Source organism: Pelobates fuscus, chromosome 1, assembly GCF_036172605.1.
Source record: "Pelobates fuscus isolate aPelFus1 chromosome 1, aPelFus1.pri, whole genome shotgun sequence".
NCBI classification, from domain to species: domain Eukaryota; kingdom Metazoa; phylum Chordata; class Amphibia; order Anura; family Pelobatidae; genus Pelobates; species Pelobates fuscus.
The window spans coordinates 62,457,969-62,478,538 of NC_086317.1; the positions used below are offsets into that span (position 1 = coordinate 62,457,969).

General features: G+C 37.8%; 1 protein-coding gene across 2 annotated transcripts in view; it reads left to right on the forward strand.

The window, feature by feature from the left end:
• The window catches only part of DCBLD2 (discoidin, CUB and LCCL domain containing 2), a 57,203-nt gene extending 40,975 nt beyond the window's left edge, over positions 1-16,228 (forward strand). For both annotated transcript variants that reach the window (XM_063448871.1, XM_063448880.1), the window contains exons 7-15: positions 1,453-1,493; positions 4,445-4,660; positions 5,784-5,908; positions 6,860-7,007; positions 10,438-10,572; positions 12,166-12,259; positions 13,889-13,938; positions 14,390-14,527; positions 15,341-16,228. In XM_063448871.1, the coding sequence (XP_063304941.1) occupies positions 1,453-1,493; positions 4,445-4,660; positions 5,784-5,908; positions 6,860-7,007; positions 10,438-10,572; positions 12,166-12,259; positions 13,889-13,938; positions 14,390-14,527; positions 15,341-15,783 (1,390 nt within the window). In that variant the 3' untranslated portion in view covers positions 15,784-16,228. The remainder of the gene's footprint in view (positions 1-1,452; positions 1,494-4,444; positions 4,661-5,783; positions 5,909-6,859; positions 7,008-10,437; positions 10,573-12,165; positions 12,260-13,888; positions 13,939-14,389; positions 14,528-15,340) is intronic.
• The last annotated feature ends 4,342 nt before the right edge of the window (positions 16,229-20,570 follow it).

Genomic DNA, 20,570 nt, shown 5'->3' on the forward strand with positions numbered 1-20,570 from the left:
CCGCTGCTTGAAGATTGTTTGCCTGTGTGTGTGCTTTTTCATGTTTGTGTAAGACATTAAGCACGTTTTAAACCCAGAATGCACAAGCATGCAAAACAGTCATTACAGAAATAGATCTACCAGGTGTGATTTTCTAAGGAATTTTTTTTATTTTATTTTTTTTTAACTTTTTCCCCAAAGCAGCTTTATTTTATATTCAGGATGGGCCAAAATTCAGTGTAGGGTCTGTTGGTAGTTACATTTTTTTTGTTTTGTTCCAGGTACATATTTTTTAACGGAGTCTTGTGAGACTATTGTTTATTGTTCATCATGGGTAAATTCACAAAAGAACAACAAAATGAGCCAGAGAAAACAATGAATTTATTCTTAAACTCATCATGTCTGGCAAAGCTTATTTTCATTCAAATGGATTTATCAATAAGCAAAACAGTAGTGTCCAGGGTTAATTTATCAGCACCAAATGCACCCTCTAGTGCAGGGTGACCACTAGGAAGTTATCTGCAGAAATTCGAGCTCTAGAGCCTCAAACATTAACTAATGTTATGAACAATTCAATCGAATGAGCCTGGCTTTTATAGCGGCAACAAAGCTCATTTAAAAGATTTCCTCTTCTGTACCTAGTCAAACAAATCTCCATATGTTAAGCATTTATTGTATGTAATATCATTGAAATGAGTTAATTAATAAAAAGTTATTGACTCCTTAAACCCTACTCTGAATTTTGACCCACCCTGTATTTATTTAAATATTTTAATTATTGTGTGAAATTACAATTTTAGCAAATATTTCCTATATCTAATGAAAGGCATTTTCGAGTATTTTTTATCACTACTAAGAGATTAGAAATCATAGGAATTTAAGCAAGACAACCATCTTGGCAAATTAGTAGAATTGGTGTGAAATTTCAAATTGGACAGACCAGATGGGTCTGTTTTTTATTACTCTATCTGTTTTGACAAACTGTGCATTCATTTAACCCCTTAAGGACACATGACATGTGTGACATGTCATGATTCCCTTTTATTCCAGAAGTTTGGTCATTTTATTCCAGAAGTTTGGTCCTTAAGGGGTTAAGGACCAAACTTCTGGAATAAAAGGGAATCTTGATATGTCACACATGTCATGTGTCCGTAAGGGGTTAAAATACATTTTAGATATTATTCTTTCAAATTCAGTGGATGATTCTCTTTTCAAGTTATTAAATGATAAGGGTTTCAAATTTAATATCCAAGGAACCCTACATGAGATTACTGTATTACATAGGAAAGTGTTATAGCTTCCACCTAAACCACCAAAGAATAAAAAAACACCTATACTGGTTTTATTTTTGTTATGATTAAAACGTTGAGAGTGAATTATTTTCCTGTGACTTCTTAATCCCTTTGTGAGATGGTTTATATCTTGCTTAAATGTTCACGTCATGAATTCTTTGTCTGTTCTTTTTTGTTACAGTGGGCCATTGTCTACAAGCCTCTTTACATTCAAAACGAGTGGTAAGTTGTACTTATTTATTTATATTGTCATTGATCTTCTCTTTGATCAAGTTAAAATGATGATTCACTAGAATGAATCTCTGCAGCCATCTATACTATAAATGGTGATATGCTGCACATAGAATTGCAATATCCTTAGTGTCATAGGTTTAGGCTATGACCTCCGTTTGTAGGAGATTTTGAAGAATTTAACATGATGGGAATTTCCAGGAAACACATTGTGCTTGGCATCCATGCATAAATCAACTGGAAAATGAATGTAATGCCCACAGCAATATTACAAAGCATTCAAGGGTTGTTGCAGTGTGTTTAAAAAAAAAAATAAAAAAAATAAATAAATGAAACTCTTTAAGAGCCTGGACGACATGCTTGCTTACTATGTATTGTCCATTTTTAGGGCGATCCTGCATATGACGTGTTTGCGCTGTGTGACAGATTAGTGTGATTCTCAAGCAAAGAAAGGCAACATAAATATTTTTTAGATTGATTTTATTTTTACAACACTATAGTTCATCTGGGAAGGTTGTGATAACAATTCATGTAAATCATACAGTACAATCTGTTCATTGTTATGGTTGTAAACTGAAGTGACAATTTAGAGGGAATTTTAAATATTAGGACAAAGTAGTTGAACGTAAAGCAGATCATAATTAGAGAATGTTTCAGTTAAACTATTTAGGACTTAAATTGGAAATTGACTTTGAATGGACTTTTAATTCTCACTTTAGTAATAAACCCTGTGTATTTTCATTTTCGAGCATTTCTAGTTTAATAAACATAGACCTCAATTTACTGTTTTTGGCTGAGCTTTTCACATCATTTATTTTTTTGATTAATATGCTATTTGTTTTATTTCTTTAATACTTTAATATTTAGAAAAAAATCCTTTTAACAGTTTTATCAAAATATTAAATCATTTGGGAAAACTTATCTACAAATATTTAATCCCGGTTAACTTTACCACTGTAGTTTATACCCTTTTGGTGTGGCAATCTACACTGTGAAATGGTATTGTTATATTTTCTAATAATTGTAAAGTAATAAAGTACAATCGTAGATGACCTTTTACTGTATGTGATGTGCCTCTGTCAAGTTGTGAACACGAATTGCTTTAATTATTATTTATTGCACAACACTTGTAGGATAATGAGACTAGATGTTGATGACCCACCTGTTTTGGGGGGATAATTTTTTTAATTTATGCCTTTCAATGGAATCACGGTCTGGGTAATACTAATCCTCCAAAACTGACTGCGAATTTCCCTCTAATAGCTCTATATATGCTCTCCCTATCCAACAGAGAATAGATGATGAATAGTAGAAATATTGAATGCTTGTATAAAATGTGTATTCACTTGGAATGTTTTCGTTTTGGCCAGGGTGTTATGGAACTTTAGAAAAGGAGAGAAGTATGAAGTAAATTATCCTAATAGAGTGAGTTTCCCTCTCTCAGGAGAGAAACAGAACGGGAAGAATATAGTAACTAATTCCCAATTTCCCAAGATTCTAAAACTTGGTTTTTAATCTGGAACTAAATAAAAAAGAAAATAACGGTTAGTAAGGTAACCCACCAAATTTAATGTGTTAAAGAACGGCAGTTATAGGCTACAATGCTGTACAGTGAATGTACTATTGCCAACAGTGGTGTGCTCATAACAATAATGCAGCTTAGTATGACTGCATGATCAAAATGCTGTGAACACTCCAAACTGTTAAATCAGCTAAACAATACTTGCTGAAGTTTGTTGGAGAACTTTATGCTGTACAGCTGTGTAAGAAGTGTTGTATTCACGCCCTAAGATTCCTTTGGTTGAAAGTTATGGTTACTTTGACCAACTCGATGTACCATTAGCTAGACTCTTAAAGGCAGGAAAGGATTTCTATGCTGAGTAGCCTAGATACGAGCTTTTGAATCTCCTATGGTTAGAACAATATACCACTGAGACAGTAAATGGTTGGAGAACAAACTGACAGACCGTTGTTGCTACACTGTTGTAAAATATATGGTAGCAATAAAGTGTCTAATTGCGCTCTTGCGATTAATACAAATCCCCAGAGGTTAGTTCGTTCAACCCTGCAGACTGCGATCTATTTGTCTGTTTGTAAGAATGTAAGGAGAAATTTCCTAAAACCTAAATAGCGTTACTGCAGCTGAATGACAGTCAGTTTATCGGGAGGGTAAATAACTGGCAGGATAAATTATCACTGACAAGCTTTAGTAGAGGAATATAGTCCTGCCTATAACTGTAATCACTTTATCAGTGATGATACCCAAGTGGCCATTGATTAACCCATTAAGGACACATGACATGTGTGACATGTCATGATTCCCTTTTATCATGACATGTCACATATGTCATGGTCCTTAAGGGGTTAAACAGACACTCGGTCTGATCTATAGTAAAGGGGGGGGGGGGGAGAGGGGGATAAAGTCAGAGTATAGATCAAGTAAGGCTTACAGCCCTAGCCTCTCGTACCTTCGAGGGCACCCCTTAATACAAAGCCTAATCCCCTCCTGATACTTGGTACCGAAGTCTGGTATTGCCTCCCACCCTGTTAGTAAGGTAAACTGTGAAACACCTAAAGTAATTGTCGTGCTGGCTCACGATCAGTGCAATGAGCCAGTTTTGCCGTAATCGTAGCCCTATTCTTATTACAACCGGGGTACGGAGACATACACTGATTATTCAGTGAATAAAGGTAAGAGCCCCTGACTCGCGTTTCGCCACTCTGGCTCTTCTTGTTTAAGTTATGCCCTTTAATGGAATCATGGTCTGGGTAATACTAATCCTCCAAAACTGACTGAGAATTTACCTCTAATAGCTCTATATGCTCTCTCTAGTTTAGTCTCTGACCTCTCCCTATCCAACAGAGAATAGATGATGAATAGTAGAAATATTGAATGCTTGTATAAAATGTGTATTCACTTGGAATGTTTTCGTTTTGGCCAGGTTGTTATGGAACTTTAGGGATGGAATCTGGAGTTGTCCCAGACTCGCAGATAACCTCATCTTCTATCTTGGAATGGATCGACCCTGAAGGACAGAATAATGTGTGGAAGTCTGATAAAGCCAGACTGAAAAAAATGGGACCTTCCTGGGCAGCATCATTTAGTGATGAGCATCAATGGCTGCAGATTGACCTGAATAAACTGAAAAGGATAACAGGTCAGCGAACATTTCACGACTCTTTCGCGGTGAGATTACGCAATCATGCAGCATTTATTCCAGCTGGGAGAATATGCATCTGTGACACCCGGATTCAGAAGAGACTAGAGGTCTAATCTAATTTAGGCAACCGGTCCGATATTGGACACTATAGGGGTTATTCACTAAAGCCGTTCTGCCTCCAAGGCAAATTATGTGCAAAACACAGCACAGTGTTTATTAAAGAGTGGTTGCCAGACAAAAATCAATTAATGCTTTATTGTACGCTTTTCTGTTTAATAAATCTATCATTTCTACATTATATTAGTGTAGTAGTTATGTTTGTTTTTGTTTTTCATCTGAGCATTCCCTAGGATTTGGAAGCATTTTTACGTTAAGCATATTGCGATAAACACATCACTTTATGCTGTGTATGGATGTCTCTCTTCCTTGCCCAACAATTGCAATTTAATATATAATTTATCTTTTTGATAAAAACTATCTTTATGACTTACGGGTCCGTTATTTGTTAACTCTGTGGTTCCGAAACTTTCTAGGTTCAAGGCACCCTTAATATTTTTATATTTTTCCCAGGCGCCCCAAGTTAAAACATTTTTTAGGTTACATATATGTACAGCGCAACGGCATATACTGGGCCCCTGTTCGGCAGAAATGCTTGCCGTTCAAACGCAGATCCAGAACCTAATCTTGGGAGGGACACTGGTAGATTATTTAAATAAACAATCCAGGCACAATAACCACTACAGCACTTTTTTAGTGGTTATAGTGCCAGTTGTGCCATCCCAGAGTAAGTAGTAAAACTGTTTAAGAACTGTTTGACAACTTACCTGATCATAGCACCAGGAAAATATCTCACGGCGCCACTGTGAGCCCGTCGCAGTTTGGGAACCGCTGTGTTAACTGGTCACTTTCTTTTGTAACTATCTTTCCTATATTGATACACAGTACAAAGCTTTGGGAAATGGAAATATTTCGCATAAAGCAGTGGTCCATTTAACTTTCGAGAGGGAGAAAGAAATTGAATAAGCTTTGTGCAGCCTTGAAAGATAGATATATATATAAATATAATTATACACACAGTGTGGGATATGTTGTCACATATATCTTATCTATTTCTTTTTAGGTATCATAACAACAGGATCCACTCTCTCCAAGTTTAACTACTATGTTTCTTCCTACAAAATTCAATACAGTGATGATGGATCCAAGTGGACAATGTACAGAGAACCAAATACTGATAAAGACAAGGTACAAGTTTCATAGTTACACTAAGCCCTATAGCGGGGATAGACAACCGTTTGCACTCCAGATGTTGTGGACATCATTCCTAGTTCTGCTCTGCAGTGCTGAAGGTTGCTTACCTGCTTAACTCTGCCGTATAGCCGCTACGTTTGTTGCAGTAAACTATAATTTGGTTTTCAAGCAATTTGACAAAATGGGAAATCACATTGTAACCAAAGCCCAGCCCCTTTGCCGTTGGTGGGATAATGTAGAAGTCAAGCTTCAAGTCATTTGTGTTAGAGCGCTGGGAGAGAAACGATGCTAGTCACTAATGAAACCAATTTTAAATGGTTTAAATTTCAAGTTAGGATTCTACAAAATTTTAATGTGAAAACCAATCCAAGGGAAAATAAAATGTATGTATCTTAAAATAGTACAGGCTTCTTTTTTATTTGGTACGTACAATAGGGTAGACATAAACCCCAAATTAATTTTTAAAAAAGGAGGGGAAAAAAAGGATTCTCATCTTAGTTCTCAATGAAATCAATGTTTCTTCTGTCAGAAACGTCTCATTCTGGTCTTTGGAGGATCTAATCTTATCCCTTAAACTGCTGTTCAAAAGTTTGAGATTAGTAGTTTACCCCCAAAGATCAGTTCCACTTATCACTTGGGATTCACTCTTCGTTGCTTAGTGAATCCAGCTCTATGTTAATCTTTTGAGAGAGGCATTATGTGCATGTGTGTGGTCTGCAATGTAGTGAGCTCATGTATTAGACCAGGGGTGCCCAGATGTTTTAAAACTACAACTTACATGATGCCTTGTCATTCTAAAGGCATGTAAAGCATCATGGGAGTTGTAGTTCTACATCACCTGGGGATTTACCTATTGGGCACCCCTGTCTTAGATGTATGCTCAGTCAATCTATGCAACATCATATTTAAACATGTCACACCTTTCTTGTTGCTTTGTATTTTTAGATATTCCAGGGAAATTCCAACTATGACCAGGAAGTTCGAAATAACTTTATTCCCCCCATAGTTGCTCGGCTTGTGAAGATACACCCTGTGAAGTGGAACCAGAAAATTGCTATGAAGGTAGAGCTGCTTGGATGCCAGTTTAATCCCGGTGAGAATGTCTTTACATGTGCGACCATTTCCCTCATTCAGTGTTGGTTACATCAATGGTTTTATACTGTCAATCCAATCTGGCCCAGAAGGACCCTATGGTAGGATGTAGTGTATTGCTAAAAAATCTCCTGCTTTATACAGCCCTGCCACTGTTACTGGAGTAGTAGATTCCATTTTGATATAGAATTACATTTTTGGTTTATTATGATGGATTTGAACAGGGTTTGGACCTAATGGAGAATTAAAGGAATACTGTAGTGCCAGGAATGCAAAAGCTGTATTCCTGGCACTATCCCTCTAGCTGCCTATCCCCCTCTTTCGTCTCCTCGGTTTTTTTTTCTGGACATGGTGAGACAGCTGCGGCTTGTCCTGGGTGGCGTTGCATTCTGCCATGGAGCGCTACACACATGCATGACGTGACCAATGCCTTTTGGTGCCAAATATTGAACCTATAGAGGCTATTTAAACCCGAGCTGTGGCATACTGGCAGCCAGGCGTATATCAGAATTAAGAAGTGTGTTTTCAGCAACTGCAGCTCAGAGTAAAGCTCTTATAACAGGTGAAATGTGTGTGGCTGGATTCCTTTGAAAAATCATTAATGGGAGATTGAGAAGATCCAGTGAAACTTCTTCAAAACATTTGTTTTGGCACCTGGAGTTTCAACAGACTCTACTTTTAAAGCACTGAAGTTATAGACCTTTCTACTGTTGCCAGAAGGGCAAAATGGCTACGCAATGGGATGGCAGATATTGCATCAAAACATTTAGGTAATCTCCCCTTTGAGCAAGGATGCCTGTGTGGATCTTACTTTGATCTTCTGAAACAATTGTCTGAAGGGAAAAAGGGCCTTACCTGAAAACAAGAAAAAAAAAAAAGATTGAATTGGAAATTATTTTCTAGCAACAGAAGTTCTTATAGAGATTCCTTTCGGAGGTCCAATTCTAAGAGCGATGACCAACAAAACTGTAATTCAAGATCAAATAATAAATCTAAAGAGAGACACGTCTGATGCCGCACCGGTAGGAGGGAGACTACTTCAACGTTTCAATGTCTGAGAACAAGAGATTCCTGGGTTTTAAACATTAAAAGAAAAGGTTATCGGATAGAACTACAGGGCTATTCATTTAAAGTGAGAATTCAAAGTGGCTAAAGTATCCAAACTGGAAGTATGGCTGACTGAGAGAGTGTTTCCAATTTAGCTATGTTTACCTTGAATTTCAAATTCACTTTGAATTCTCACTTTAGTGAATATCTCTGCTAAACTCTCTTCCTCCAACTCCGTTCATGTGCTCCTTAGTTCAGTGTTCCAAGTTAGAGGCACTAGACACTAGAAAGAGACTAGAAAGTCATAGACATTCCTCCTCCAGAATGCTTCTTAGGAATATATTCAAGAATGTTCTTGGTTCAGAAGCCAGACCACTCCTTCAGACCGATTCTGGATTTAAGAAATTCAATCTATAGGACTCCAGGACAAGGTATTGCAAGGAAAATATTTTGATATCTAAAAATGGGATTGGATGTGTTCCCTAGTTGTGAAGGATGCTTACCTTCATTACCTAGTTGAGAAAACGTTTAAAGTTTTGTGTCCAAGATCTTTTTTTTTTTTTTCTTCACCGGTACCAATTCATTGCCTTTCCCCTTCTTTCTCATCAGTCTCACAAGTCTTTGCAAAGGTGCTGGTGGTAATTGTGGCACAAAGTATCTGTATTCTGTATCTAAATGATTGACTTTTGAAAGCTCTATCAAAGGAATACTTTCTCAAAGATTCCCAAGCAGATATGCTCTGTCCACAGTTGGATGTTAAATCTGCAAAAGTCAGAACTAAATCCATCCAACAGCCTTCAGTTTTTGGGTCTTATTTTAGACTCTATACAGATGAGAAATGTTTTTACTCCAGAGAAAGTAAGCAAGCTGAGATCTGCTTTTCCATCTTTGGAAATAGGAGAATCTGTTTGATCAAAGTCCTGGGTCTTATGACTTCTGCTATACCAGCAGTCAACTGAGCAAAAACCCACATGTGCCCTCTCCAAGCAAATTTCCTTGCAGAATGGGATCATATAAATTCTTCTTTATACAATCTAATGTAAACAACATTAAACCTCTTCATCTGGCAGAGAACTTCCTCATTTCTTGCTTCTGCTCTATCCTTCAGAATTAAAGCCTGTGTGCTTATTTTGACGCCTTTCATTCTGAAAAAGGCCGCTGGTTCCAGGAAGATATAAATAAGTCTTCCAACTTCAGGTAACTTAAAGATGCTTGACAAATATACTAACACAACTATCTGGGATACAGCTTGTATTCCTAGGGGGAAAACATAAACAATACATTGTGTAATATTGTTTAACAGTGTAACTATCACACAATAAGCACAAACATGTGAAGAATTAAGCACTCGAAAGGTGCCTCTCCCGAAGATGATGGTGGCTATAACTTCCTTAAGGCTGCCAATATCTACCAGGAGCCAGACTGGGATCCGGACTGCAGGTATCAAAAAGGTATTTTAGTGAATAGCAATAAAAATGGTAAAAGTGTCAGGGCCTACGCATTTCATTCCCTCAAAAGGAACTTCCTCAAGGAAGAGATACTCAAATATTTGGATGGCTCTACTAAAATTCAAGAATCTTCTTATACACAGTCATGTACAGATTAGATCAGACCATTCCACAACAGTGGCATATCTGGACAGACAAACGGGACTTGCTCATCTTCCATATCCAGATTTTGTTAGAAAAATATCATGCTTTCGGCAGGAATTAATCTTCTGTCAATTTCAGCAGTTCATCAAAGGATTTTCCAATATTTTGACAGACGCATTAAGCAGTAATCACATTAAACAAGGAGACTGGTCTCTCAGATATTTACCAAAGGTAGATTTGATGCCGTCAAGGATAAACAAGACATTACAGAAATCCGCCTCCATCCAAGATTCTGAGCAACCAGATGCCTTGGATTGTATTTCAATAAAATTGAACTTCTTGCTACCTTATATCTTCGCTCCTATATGCCTGATTCCAAGTGTACTCCAGAAAACCATTCAAGACAGAGTAGGAATGGTGTCAATTGTTTCCTTCTGACCTTACAGAAGTTGATTCTCCACTTTGAAGACTCTTAAATCAATTACAGATCATTGGAATATTGAGATTCGGAAAGACACATCCTAGAATTCAACCTGGTACCTCTACAGACACTGATAACCTTCAAACTAACAACTTGGCTTCTGATCCCCTGGTTACCAGGTTTATTGAAGACTGTATCTAATCTGTTCCCCACCACCATAACTATCCTTTATAAAAAAAATAATAATTTTTATATGAGAACTAAGCAGTTCAATAACTGGTTTAGAGGACTGATTTGGTTTGATTATTAATGCTAAAAAGTATCACTAATTTTCTTTTTATTTATTTTTTATTCTTTCTTCTCCCTTGAAGTTTTGGCTCCAAAAACAATCCCTCCTGCCTTGAAACCCCGTGCTAATAATCGCTCCCCACCTATTGTGGACAAGACCACCTCTCCCTCTCCTCCGGAGATCAAGAACACAACGATGAGTCCAAATATTACAAGAGGTAACTTTATGATTACGGCATCTAGCTATAGCAGGATTGCACTTCTAGGGACACATTTCTTAAAACAAACTTTTTATAATTACATGGACCTAGCTTATATGTGACTGCTCCATCTAGGCAAGCCCTGTCGGGTAAACCCAATGTTGTTTCAGTCAAGGATTAAGAACCAGTGATCCAGGCTAGTGGGTAAAAACATTCTATTGACCGTATCCATCAGTGTGTTCTCTCTTTCTTTGGGTTTATATAGCATACATCCACGAGAGATGGATTTAACTCTTCAATGTATACATTAGTTTTTTAGTTTTTTTAAATAAAAACTACATTGGAGAGTTAAAATGACAGAACCTAGGCACCCAGGCCACTTCACTGAGATGACATGGACTTTATTAAAGTCACTGTTTGCAGTTCAAACATTGTCCAGCAAATATAGGCCATTATATTCAATTTTTATGATGATGTGGGATGCTCTGCTTTGGTCATCGTCGGGGAAAATTTTTTTTTTTATTTTTTTTTTTAAGCTCATTTTATAGTCTATATTCACTTTGGAAAGGTATATTCTAATTGCCAGTAGAAAGATGACTATTATACTGGTTTTATTAAAAAAAAATAATAATACTGCATATGAATTTGCAATAATATTTATGAAAGATGTAGGTTTTTTTTTTGTTTTTGTTTTTTTTTACACAAAGCTCTGGTATGTCGATAGACTCTGTAGCAGCAGAGGGGTTACCGAGACAGTCTTCCAGCAGGCGTGTAAAGAAAGTTTGCTGAGAAATGCTTAGCTCTGCCTTATGTCAGCTGTGAGCTGCCTACTCCCAGTCAGGAATGCTGGGCTGACATCACAGGGTTCTGAACTCTGCAAGTAGTCCTCTGACTCACACTGTGAGCAGCCAAGGGCCAGAGATTAGTTTAACCATTAGGCTGCTGGAAGAGGTGGCAATGAATAACACATTAATGGAATGGCTAGATTGATCTATACTTTGTTGTACAGGCATTTGTGTTGTTTGTATGGAATGTAGTGGAGATCACTTAGTTAAGATCGAGCATATAAACATTTTGTGGCCAAACAGTAGAAGCTCACATGAAACGTTTGTAAGCCTGTCTAACAAAGCATCATGAGATCTGCAGTTCCACAACAGCAGGATTATATTTTTATCAAACTCACAATTGGGAGATGAGGATGACTGCACACTCACCGTACCTCCTGGGATATTTCCATAGGGTAATCTTATGGATAAACCAAAGTATTGTTGGGAATACAAACATTAAGCTGTAGTGGTTCTGGCGACTGTAGTGTCCCTTTAATGATTGTTTTTGATTCGGTCGGTATGAATTTTTATTCTCCCCTCTGTACAATATGCCTATATCTGTTTTTTTAATGTGAGAGAACAAACATTCAGTTGAGGTAGAAGTGCTAAATCCAAAAGCAAACAGAGGTTCAGTGAGCTCTGTAACAGAATGGACGTGTGTTGTAAAATCTGTGCTTGTGTTCCGCTGGTGACCCAGAAGAGGTTACTTCGCCCAACACCTACACAAATATGTGGTCACTGATTGGCGTGTAAGCCTCTGTGTTCTTGTTTTAATGGATTGCAGATGTACCCTTGGCAGCGATCGTGGTTCCTGCATTAGTCATGGTTCTCACCGGCATCATACTGGTGTTAGTTTGCGTCTGGCACTGGAGGAACAGGTTGGTAAAATTCATTTCTCGGCATGCAGCATTTTAAACATTGCTTTTCCCACAATGCATGCTACTGGCTTAACTCCTTACTCGTCAGAGGTGACTTTGAATAAACTATTACAGATTCTCTCAACTTTAATTATTTATTTAAACTAAACAGACAACAAAACTAAGTTTGCCTATCCTACACTGAATATTGCATGTATGTACATATGCAGAATATAGAGATCTAATCTAACTTTTAAAGTGCTGTTGCGTATGTTAACCCCGAAAGCACCAATGATATATTATGGTGATAAAAGAACAATCTGGCCATGAGACATTCTGTAGAAGTGGGATATGTCCTTATTTACCTTTGTTGCAATATACAGCTAAATGGTTGTTTTAAAACCCTACATTATAAAATATCCCAAAGATCTGCCATTAAAGAATTATTTTAGTGATGGTCATTAAAGTGGTAATTACGATGTTGCACAGCAGGCGTGGGAAGCAATTTTTTTTTTTTTTTTTTTTTTTCGGGATGAGATTCCCTTCACTGTGCAAAGGAACATTGCTTTAGTTTATATACTCAACATTTCATATTTCTGGATGCTTACCAGATAGCATATCTTACAATGCCAATGTCGGGTTCGATGGCACAATTAGAGTATAATTCTGTGATTGCAGTTTTATTGAATAGTTGAAGCTCTGCAGGCCTGTGCTTAGACAGTATAACTAATTGGATCTAGGTTTCTCCTGTAGGAAACACATATACACTGGACTTTTCACTTATATTTGGAATTGTAAAATATATATATTTTTTTATTTTTTTTTTTATTATTATTTTGCATTATTTAACTCAGTCTTTGTAAAATAAAAAGTTCCTGCTATGACTGATCATCCACAGAAGGCAGATACAATAGGAACATTCATAAATAACCAGATTGACAAAGCTCTGAAAGCGGAGCAATTGAATGTCTTTGAACATTTAGCACTTTGCCACAAAATAGCACCTGGGTGGATTTTAATAAATCTACGCTGATATTTGTAAATACGGATTGCGTTAAAAAATTGAGTAAGTTAGAAATACTGCCCAATCGCACGTTGTAGTCCTCATCAGCAAGGCACCGTTGGGTACTATCCCTGCATCACTGTTATTAATAACAAATTGTTTTCTACTGCCCTCTTGTGGCTGACTTCATTTTATTAATTAACCCCTTAAGGACCAAACTTCTGGAATAAAAGGGAATCATGACATGTCACACATGCCATGTGTCCTTAAGGGGTTAAAGAACCACTGTTATCAAATTTTCACTATTTTAAAAAGTTTACTACATGTATTTCTGACCCCATGGTGTTAAAATCAGCACTGCCCCATGAAGCACATCTAGCAGCCATCTGAGGAGTGGCCAGTGGAGGTGTCCCTAGGCTGTTTTCAGAGAAAATGCAGTGTTTACATTAGTGTTTACTGCAAAATGCCAGAAGGGAATTATTATACTCCCCAGAACAAATACAATAAGCTATAGTGTCCCTTTAATTAACACCGTCCTTATTTCCTGCATGGCTTTTTAAACTAAATGTGTGTTTTTTTTGTTTACAGGAGGGATTTATTTTTATTATATGATCTGAATTTGTATATTTATTTCTTCCATGCTACAGAAAGAAGAAAGCGGAGGGAACGTATGATTTGCCTTCCTGGGATCGTGCAGGTACCGTGTTAAACCTTTTACTAAATCCTACAAGTTGTATGTAGTAATGGGAACCCTCTATCGCCCTTCCTGCAAAGATTAGAGGTTTAACGCTGCTGCTCCTACTGTCTGGATTCAAATACCTTTGTCAGAATTGTATATGAACTCACTCTTATTGTGAATGCCCAATTACTGCTTGGAAATCATTCGCTCTTCATGGCACATAAAAAAAAAAACACCTTGGCAATTGGCCTACATGTTCTTTCAATTTTGCATTTCCTTGCCACTTAGTCTGCTGTTAACACTCTGTAGGGGAGGTGAGTTGTGTTCCTCCTTAATAATAAAATGTGGACATAGGTTAAATGCTAGAATCTATGCAGCATTTAACGTGACAGGCTGGGATGGTGTAGACAAGTTACGTTGTCTGTTGAGCTTTGTAGGTGCCCCTAAGTTATTTTCTCATTTCTTGTAGGGTGGTGGAAAGGAATGAAGCAGTTTCTTCCAGCCAAATCAGCTGAGCATGAGGAGACCCCTGTGCGGTACAGCAGCAGTGAAGTTGGCCGTCTTCGACCCAGAGAGGTGGCTACCATGTTGCAAGCAGACTCGGCAGGTACTGATATTAACTAATCCTGCTAAGATACATTGAAATCCGTAGAGTGAGCTATGCCGCCATAGTATTGGAGATTAACTGCACTCTAGCAAATATGAACATGTGCATGTATCAATACATACTATTAACTTGTACTTTGCTACTTTATATATAAAAATATGTCTCCAGTTTTATTGTACTGGATCATACACTAGTTGTGTTTGCATTACTCAAAAAGAATAAACCTATAATCATAGTTATGTGTCCAGAAGGATATAGATACGTTATAGAGAGTTCAGAGAAGGGGTACTAAACTGGTTCATGGATTACAGGATAAAATTTACCAGGAAAGGTTAAAGGATCTTAACATGTATAGCTTGGAGGAAAGACGAGGCAGGGGGGATATGATAGAAACATTTAAATACATAAAGGGAATCGACACCGTAAAGGAGAAGACTATATTGAAAAGAAGCAAAACTACCACAACAAGAGGACATAGTCTTGAATTAGAGGGACAAAGGTTTACAAATTAATATCGGGTAGTAGTATTACTTCACTGAGAGGGTAGTGGATGCATGGAATAGCCTTCCAGCTGAAGTGGTAGAGGATAACACAGTAAAGGAGTTTAAGCATGCGTGGGATAGGCATAAGGCTATCCTAACTATAAGATAAGGCCAGGGACTAATGAAAGTATTTAGAAAATTGGGCAGATTAGATGGGCCTAATGGTTCTTATCTGCCGTCACATTCTATGTTTCTAAGCATGCATGTGAGTTGAATATCCTTATGTCCAACTGCTATTTAATTTAGCTTTTGTCTGTATGTGTGTTAACAGAATATGCCCAGCCACTAGTAGGAGGAGCAGTTGGCACTCTTCATCAGAGGTCGACCTTCAAGCCAGAGGAAAGCAAACAGCCCGGTTTCAATGACCTGGACTCCTACAATTCCCCTGACCAGGAGATTTACCATGCTTATGCAGAGCCGCTGCCTACAAGTGGGCCAGAATATGCCACTCCTATTGTAATGGATATGTCTGGTCACCCAACCGGAACCATGTGTTTGCCTTCAACATCCACATTCAAAGTTCCTGGGACGCAAGCTCCCCCGTTGGTGGGGAATTATAATAAACTACTATCTAGGACAGACAGTTCACCCTCCACACAGGTACTATACGACACTCCTAAAGGGACTCAAAGTGCGTGTCCTGTAGAGGAATTGGTGTACCAAGTCCCACAGAGTGTACCACAACCAACAGTGAACAAAGACGTTCCTCTTTAGGCAGTGTATGCCTCAGAGATTGGAGGAATAGACACTTCTGGATGCAAATACCAGGTTCAACAAAATGGCTTTATTTTCTACGAGCACATTGCTTTTAAAGTGTAGGCATTTGTGTAAAAAAGAAAATTGGCTTTTAATCGCACTACTAAGATGACTTGTGAAACAAAGTTTTTGATATTGGAGCACAAGCGCCACACAGTAACATAAAATGAACTAATCGTTACAGATCTGAATAGTGTGTAAGGTTACATAAACTGAGCATGCTGTGTGTGCACTCATATTACAGGGATACTATAGATGGAAAAGCAACTTTAGTTTAAGCAGTTTTTGTGTATAGATCGTGCCTCTTAAGTTTCACTGGTCAATTCTCTGCCGTTTAGGAGTTTCTTTGTTTCTGTTTATGCAGCCCTAGGAACACCTCCCCTGGCTGTCTGACACAGCCTGCATTAAAGCAAAGTGGTCGCATTTTGAATCAGATGTTACTTTAAAAGTTTTTATCTCCTGCTCTGCAATTTGAACTTTAATGACACACAGGATGCTCCTGCAGGGTCTAGTAAGCTATTAACAGAGCAGGAGATAAGTAATTCTAAATTAAACAGAAATTGCAATAAAGGAAGTGTAAACATTAGATGACTCTTTACAGGAAGTGTTTAGGAAGGCTGTGTAGGGAGTTGTGCCTAGGGCAGCATAAACAAAGTCATTTAACTCCTAAATGGCAGAGTTGAGCAGTGAAAAGGCAGGGTCATGATCTATACACCAAAACTACTTCATTATGCTAAACTTGTTTTTGTGACTATAGTGTCCCTTTAAGTGCCCTGATCTGTTCATGTTTTGATGTATTAATAGTTACCTTGTTATTCCGTAAATACACATCTTTACAAGATCAGAGAAAAATCTCTCTCGGTTTACATTGTCCCAATCTTTTCCTTGATTTTAGAAGAAAAATGTACTCCTATGTAGACACACTGTTTATTCTACCAAGCTCTGATTTGGACAGCTTGCGTGGTAAGCACTCAATGTTTTCTGACCCACGGTTGCATCTTGCCCTAATTCCTCCAACATTCAATGTTCTTTCGTTTCAATAACTGTATTTCCGGTCCCCTGCCTTCAACAGCTTTTCTTTACTGTATCAAATTGAGCCTCTGTTTCAAATTTCAGTCCATGATTAATGTCACATCGGTTAACTGAAGGGAAAACTTGAAGTCTTTGTATACAACTTCCAGCAGTAAGCAAGTAGAGTATAGATTTAGGCACTGCCAGGTATAAAGTGGTGTACGTGTACTTGATTCTTCTGTGTTGGGCAAGTGATCATTGAAGTTTGTGATGAGTGTAATTGGCACAATGTGTGTACTTTGCTGGTACTGCAATTTATATATTGTTTTGTTTTTCTTTTATATGTGTTTTTATTAAGAGGTTTTTGCTCCTTAATTTATAAAGAACGCATTAAGTAATGTGATGAAAGTCACCAGATGAATTGGATTATTTAACGATCTGAAGGATGGGATGTTAGAAGCAGCTTTCCAAATGTCCCTCATGTGTCAGTTTGTTTCAGGATAAAATAAAGCTGTGATCCATCAACGATCAAACTACTAGTGATCAGTGGCGTTCTAACTGAATAGCAAATGCCCATCAACAAGGCTTTTTGGAACAAGCACATGATGCTGTTCAGCTTCCAGGCAATAGCCTGTAATCAATCTGCCGTAACAGCCTGCCTTCCCCAGGGAAATGGAAACCCTTTTGAAGAGTTGAGTGATTGTGTTTTGGTAAATTTATTGTTTGTTCTATTGCAATTTTATAATGGGCCACTGAACAACTTGTGAACTGGGTTGTCAATGACGTTGAGTTACTCGTCACACCCTTATGAAACATCAGAGTTTCATAAGGGTTTCATGGGTTATATATTTTTTCAGCTTTGACAAAGGGGTTATTCAAATTTCTATATTTTGGCTTCAGCTAAATATTATAGATAGTGTGGTATTTTTTTTATTTTTTTTCTAGTTGAATCCAGCATTTAGACCTGCATAATGGAGAAGACGGAAAAAAAACACATAATTTGATGCTCTCGCAGTATCACTGCTTTTAAGACGGTGGTGTCCTTTATACTGTCTATGCATTTTATATAGTTGTTCCAATCCACTGGTTGCATATAAAACCAAACGAAAAGTGCACACACACACACCTCTGCGCGCACACAGACACACACACACACCTCTGCACACAGCCTTTATGCCGTAACTATGATTTAAAAATAAATAATAAAGAAATTAATAAATAAGTACACAGTGGTTACATACTAGAGCTGATAGATTTACTTCTGGTGCTGGTTCCATAGTTCACAATTCCAGAGAAGAACCGCACTTTGTAATCCGTAAGCTCGATCTGTTGAGCATTTTATCTAGATCGCTAGTCACTTATAATGTCCGTGTGTACTTTTTTAGGAATCCATCTCGTACTGATTACAAAGTACAGTTCTTCTCTGGAGTTGTGCTGACCACAGCTACCAGTGTAGTTTTGCCAGATGCCTACGCACTTCAGGTCAGTGTAGTGGTTATGCTGCTAGCTGTCTCTGGATGCGGTTAACAAGTGCGTGGTCAAACTGTGTAGGTCCCCTCCTGGGCCTTAACGATCCGCGAAATCAGCCACAGCATTCAAGGTGACACTTATAAAACAAGTGCAAATTCTACATTATGAATGCAGCAAGGAAGGCCCCCTCTAATTATATGATGGGGAGTAAAATTAATTCAGCTAATTTTCTAGGTCTACTATTTTGGTTCAAGATGTACTATTCACCTTTAATTATTGCATACTAATCACATGACCAGGACCTCTTTTTAAAGATTTAACTCCTTTTCTTGTCCTGTCGGCTGTAAGAGGCGATGCTAGACCATTAGTATGTGTTACCATGGTAAGCCAGGAAAAATATATTCACAAAATAGGACTATTTTAGCACATTTTGATATAATGCTAAAACCCCATGCTAATTGCATGAGTTATTTTAGCAATTCTTGTGAGCGATACATTTTGTGAATAGAAATGCACACTAATACAATTATTGACTAACATGTGACTTTTTGGAAAAATCATCCGATCTGAAATACACTGTGACTTTCCAATTTAGCTTTAAAATCCCTTTTAAATTTCAATTGAAGATTGACCCTCACAATAGAATGTAGAGCTAATATTTATTTTTTATTTTTTTTAAATTCTTTATTTTTCGTTTGTGGTGCAGGATATTTGAGTTTCACAGACAGATGTGCACGTGAGTGCTCCAATAACATTTTGAAAGAATATAGTTTAAATTTTGCACCAAATTTTGGGTCAAGCAATAACGTAATAACATCAACATATGGAACTGTGTATGCTGTACTATCTAGGTGTGTCCGTATGTTTTGTATACCCTCGTGAGTAGGGTGAAGCTGGATGTTTGGTGGCAGTACTTGCGGATTGCGGGTCTGTTGGTGTTGGCGCTCCGTGTGGACAATGGTGAGTTGGTGTAGTTATGATGTGCCTGTGTTGCGCCTAAGCCGTGTTAGAGCTAATATTTTTAATGGTTCCGGTCTGTACGACTCTTTCCCACTCTCACTTTATTTATACACATTATTTTGCTGCCCGTTGGCACACACCTCTCCTATAATTATGGCCCAAACTTTTCTTGTCTTGTTGGACGTAGTTTAACTTTCTTTACAGTTTATAAGATGAAACCACATATGCCACGATATCGGATGCCATTATAGGTCTATCAATGAGGAAAGTTCTGTTATATCAGGGTCAGTGTTTTGAAGGAAAAGTTTAATGTGTTTATGTGTACATACTTGCCTGTAGGGGGTTGATTATATAAGTTTAAGCAGAGGTCAAGGATGTACAACACCAGTTGGACAATAAGTTGTAACCAAATGGCTACTAAAAAAAGCGTTGAAAAATGTCAATGGTCTATAGTCCACATCTATTTTGAATGTGAAATATACTTTTTTTTTTTTTTAATTTTCTGCTGGTGAAATTACTTCATTTAGTCTTTTTTTTTTTTTATTGTGCATCGATTGACATACATGCATATGATGCCATGACGGCAGCGGTAATCATTATAGGAACATACATCAAAATATTGTGCCATGGCATGTGAGTATTCTGCACTTTTTTTTTTTTTAAATAATGAAACCGGCTTAACTTTGGATCTAAAGGTAAGATCTGAATAATTATACATTTATAGAAACATAAGGTTTTGCTTGGAGCATGGTATACGCTAGGTACAGTTAAGGTAAACATAGTATATCATGCAAGGGTTAACATTGGATTTTGTAGTGTTACATGCTCATTCATCTGCGGACTATAATTAAGTAGTGATAATAACATAGCTTAACTATGCAGAGAGATAATACATCTAGACTTAGTGATTGGTTATCGCTTAGCAGTAGCCAACAAGCTGGGGTGGTTCTAGCACTAATCAGCGTGGGGCTGGGTACCGACATCAACGAGTTAGACACTTGTATCAGTATTGGGTGCACAATGGAGTTGCTCTGCGAGTGAGCAATACACTGTCACTGTGTTTATCACAGTATGACAATCCGTGTACCAGGGAGCCCTCCGGGTGAGTGGGCTGCAGTCCGTGTAGGGAGCGGCCGCCTCCCTCACACCGTCTGAGTAGGCCTTTTCTAGGCCTCAGGTTGTCCCTGGAGAGAAGCCGCCAGTTGCGGTTGAGAGACCCGTCGCTTGTTGCCGCCTTCTCAGGCTTTCTTCTCTGGGTCGCAGAGCTGTCTAGTTTTGAGGCTTTTGCCCCGATTTTGGCTTGT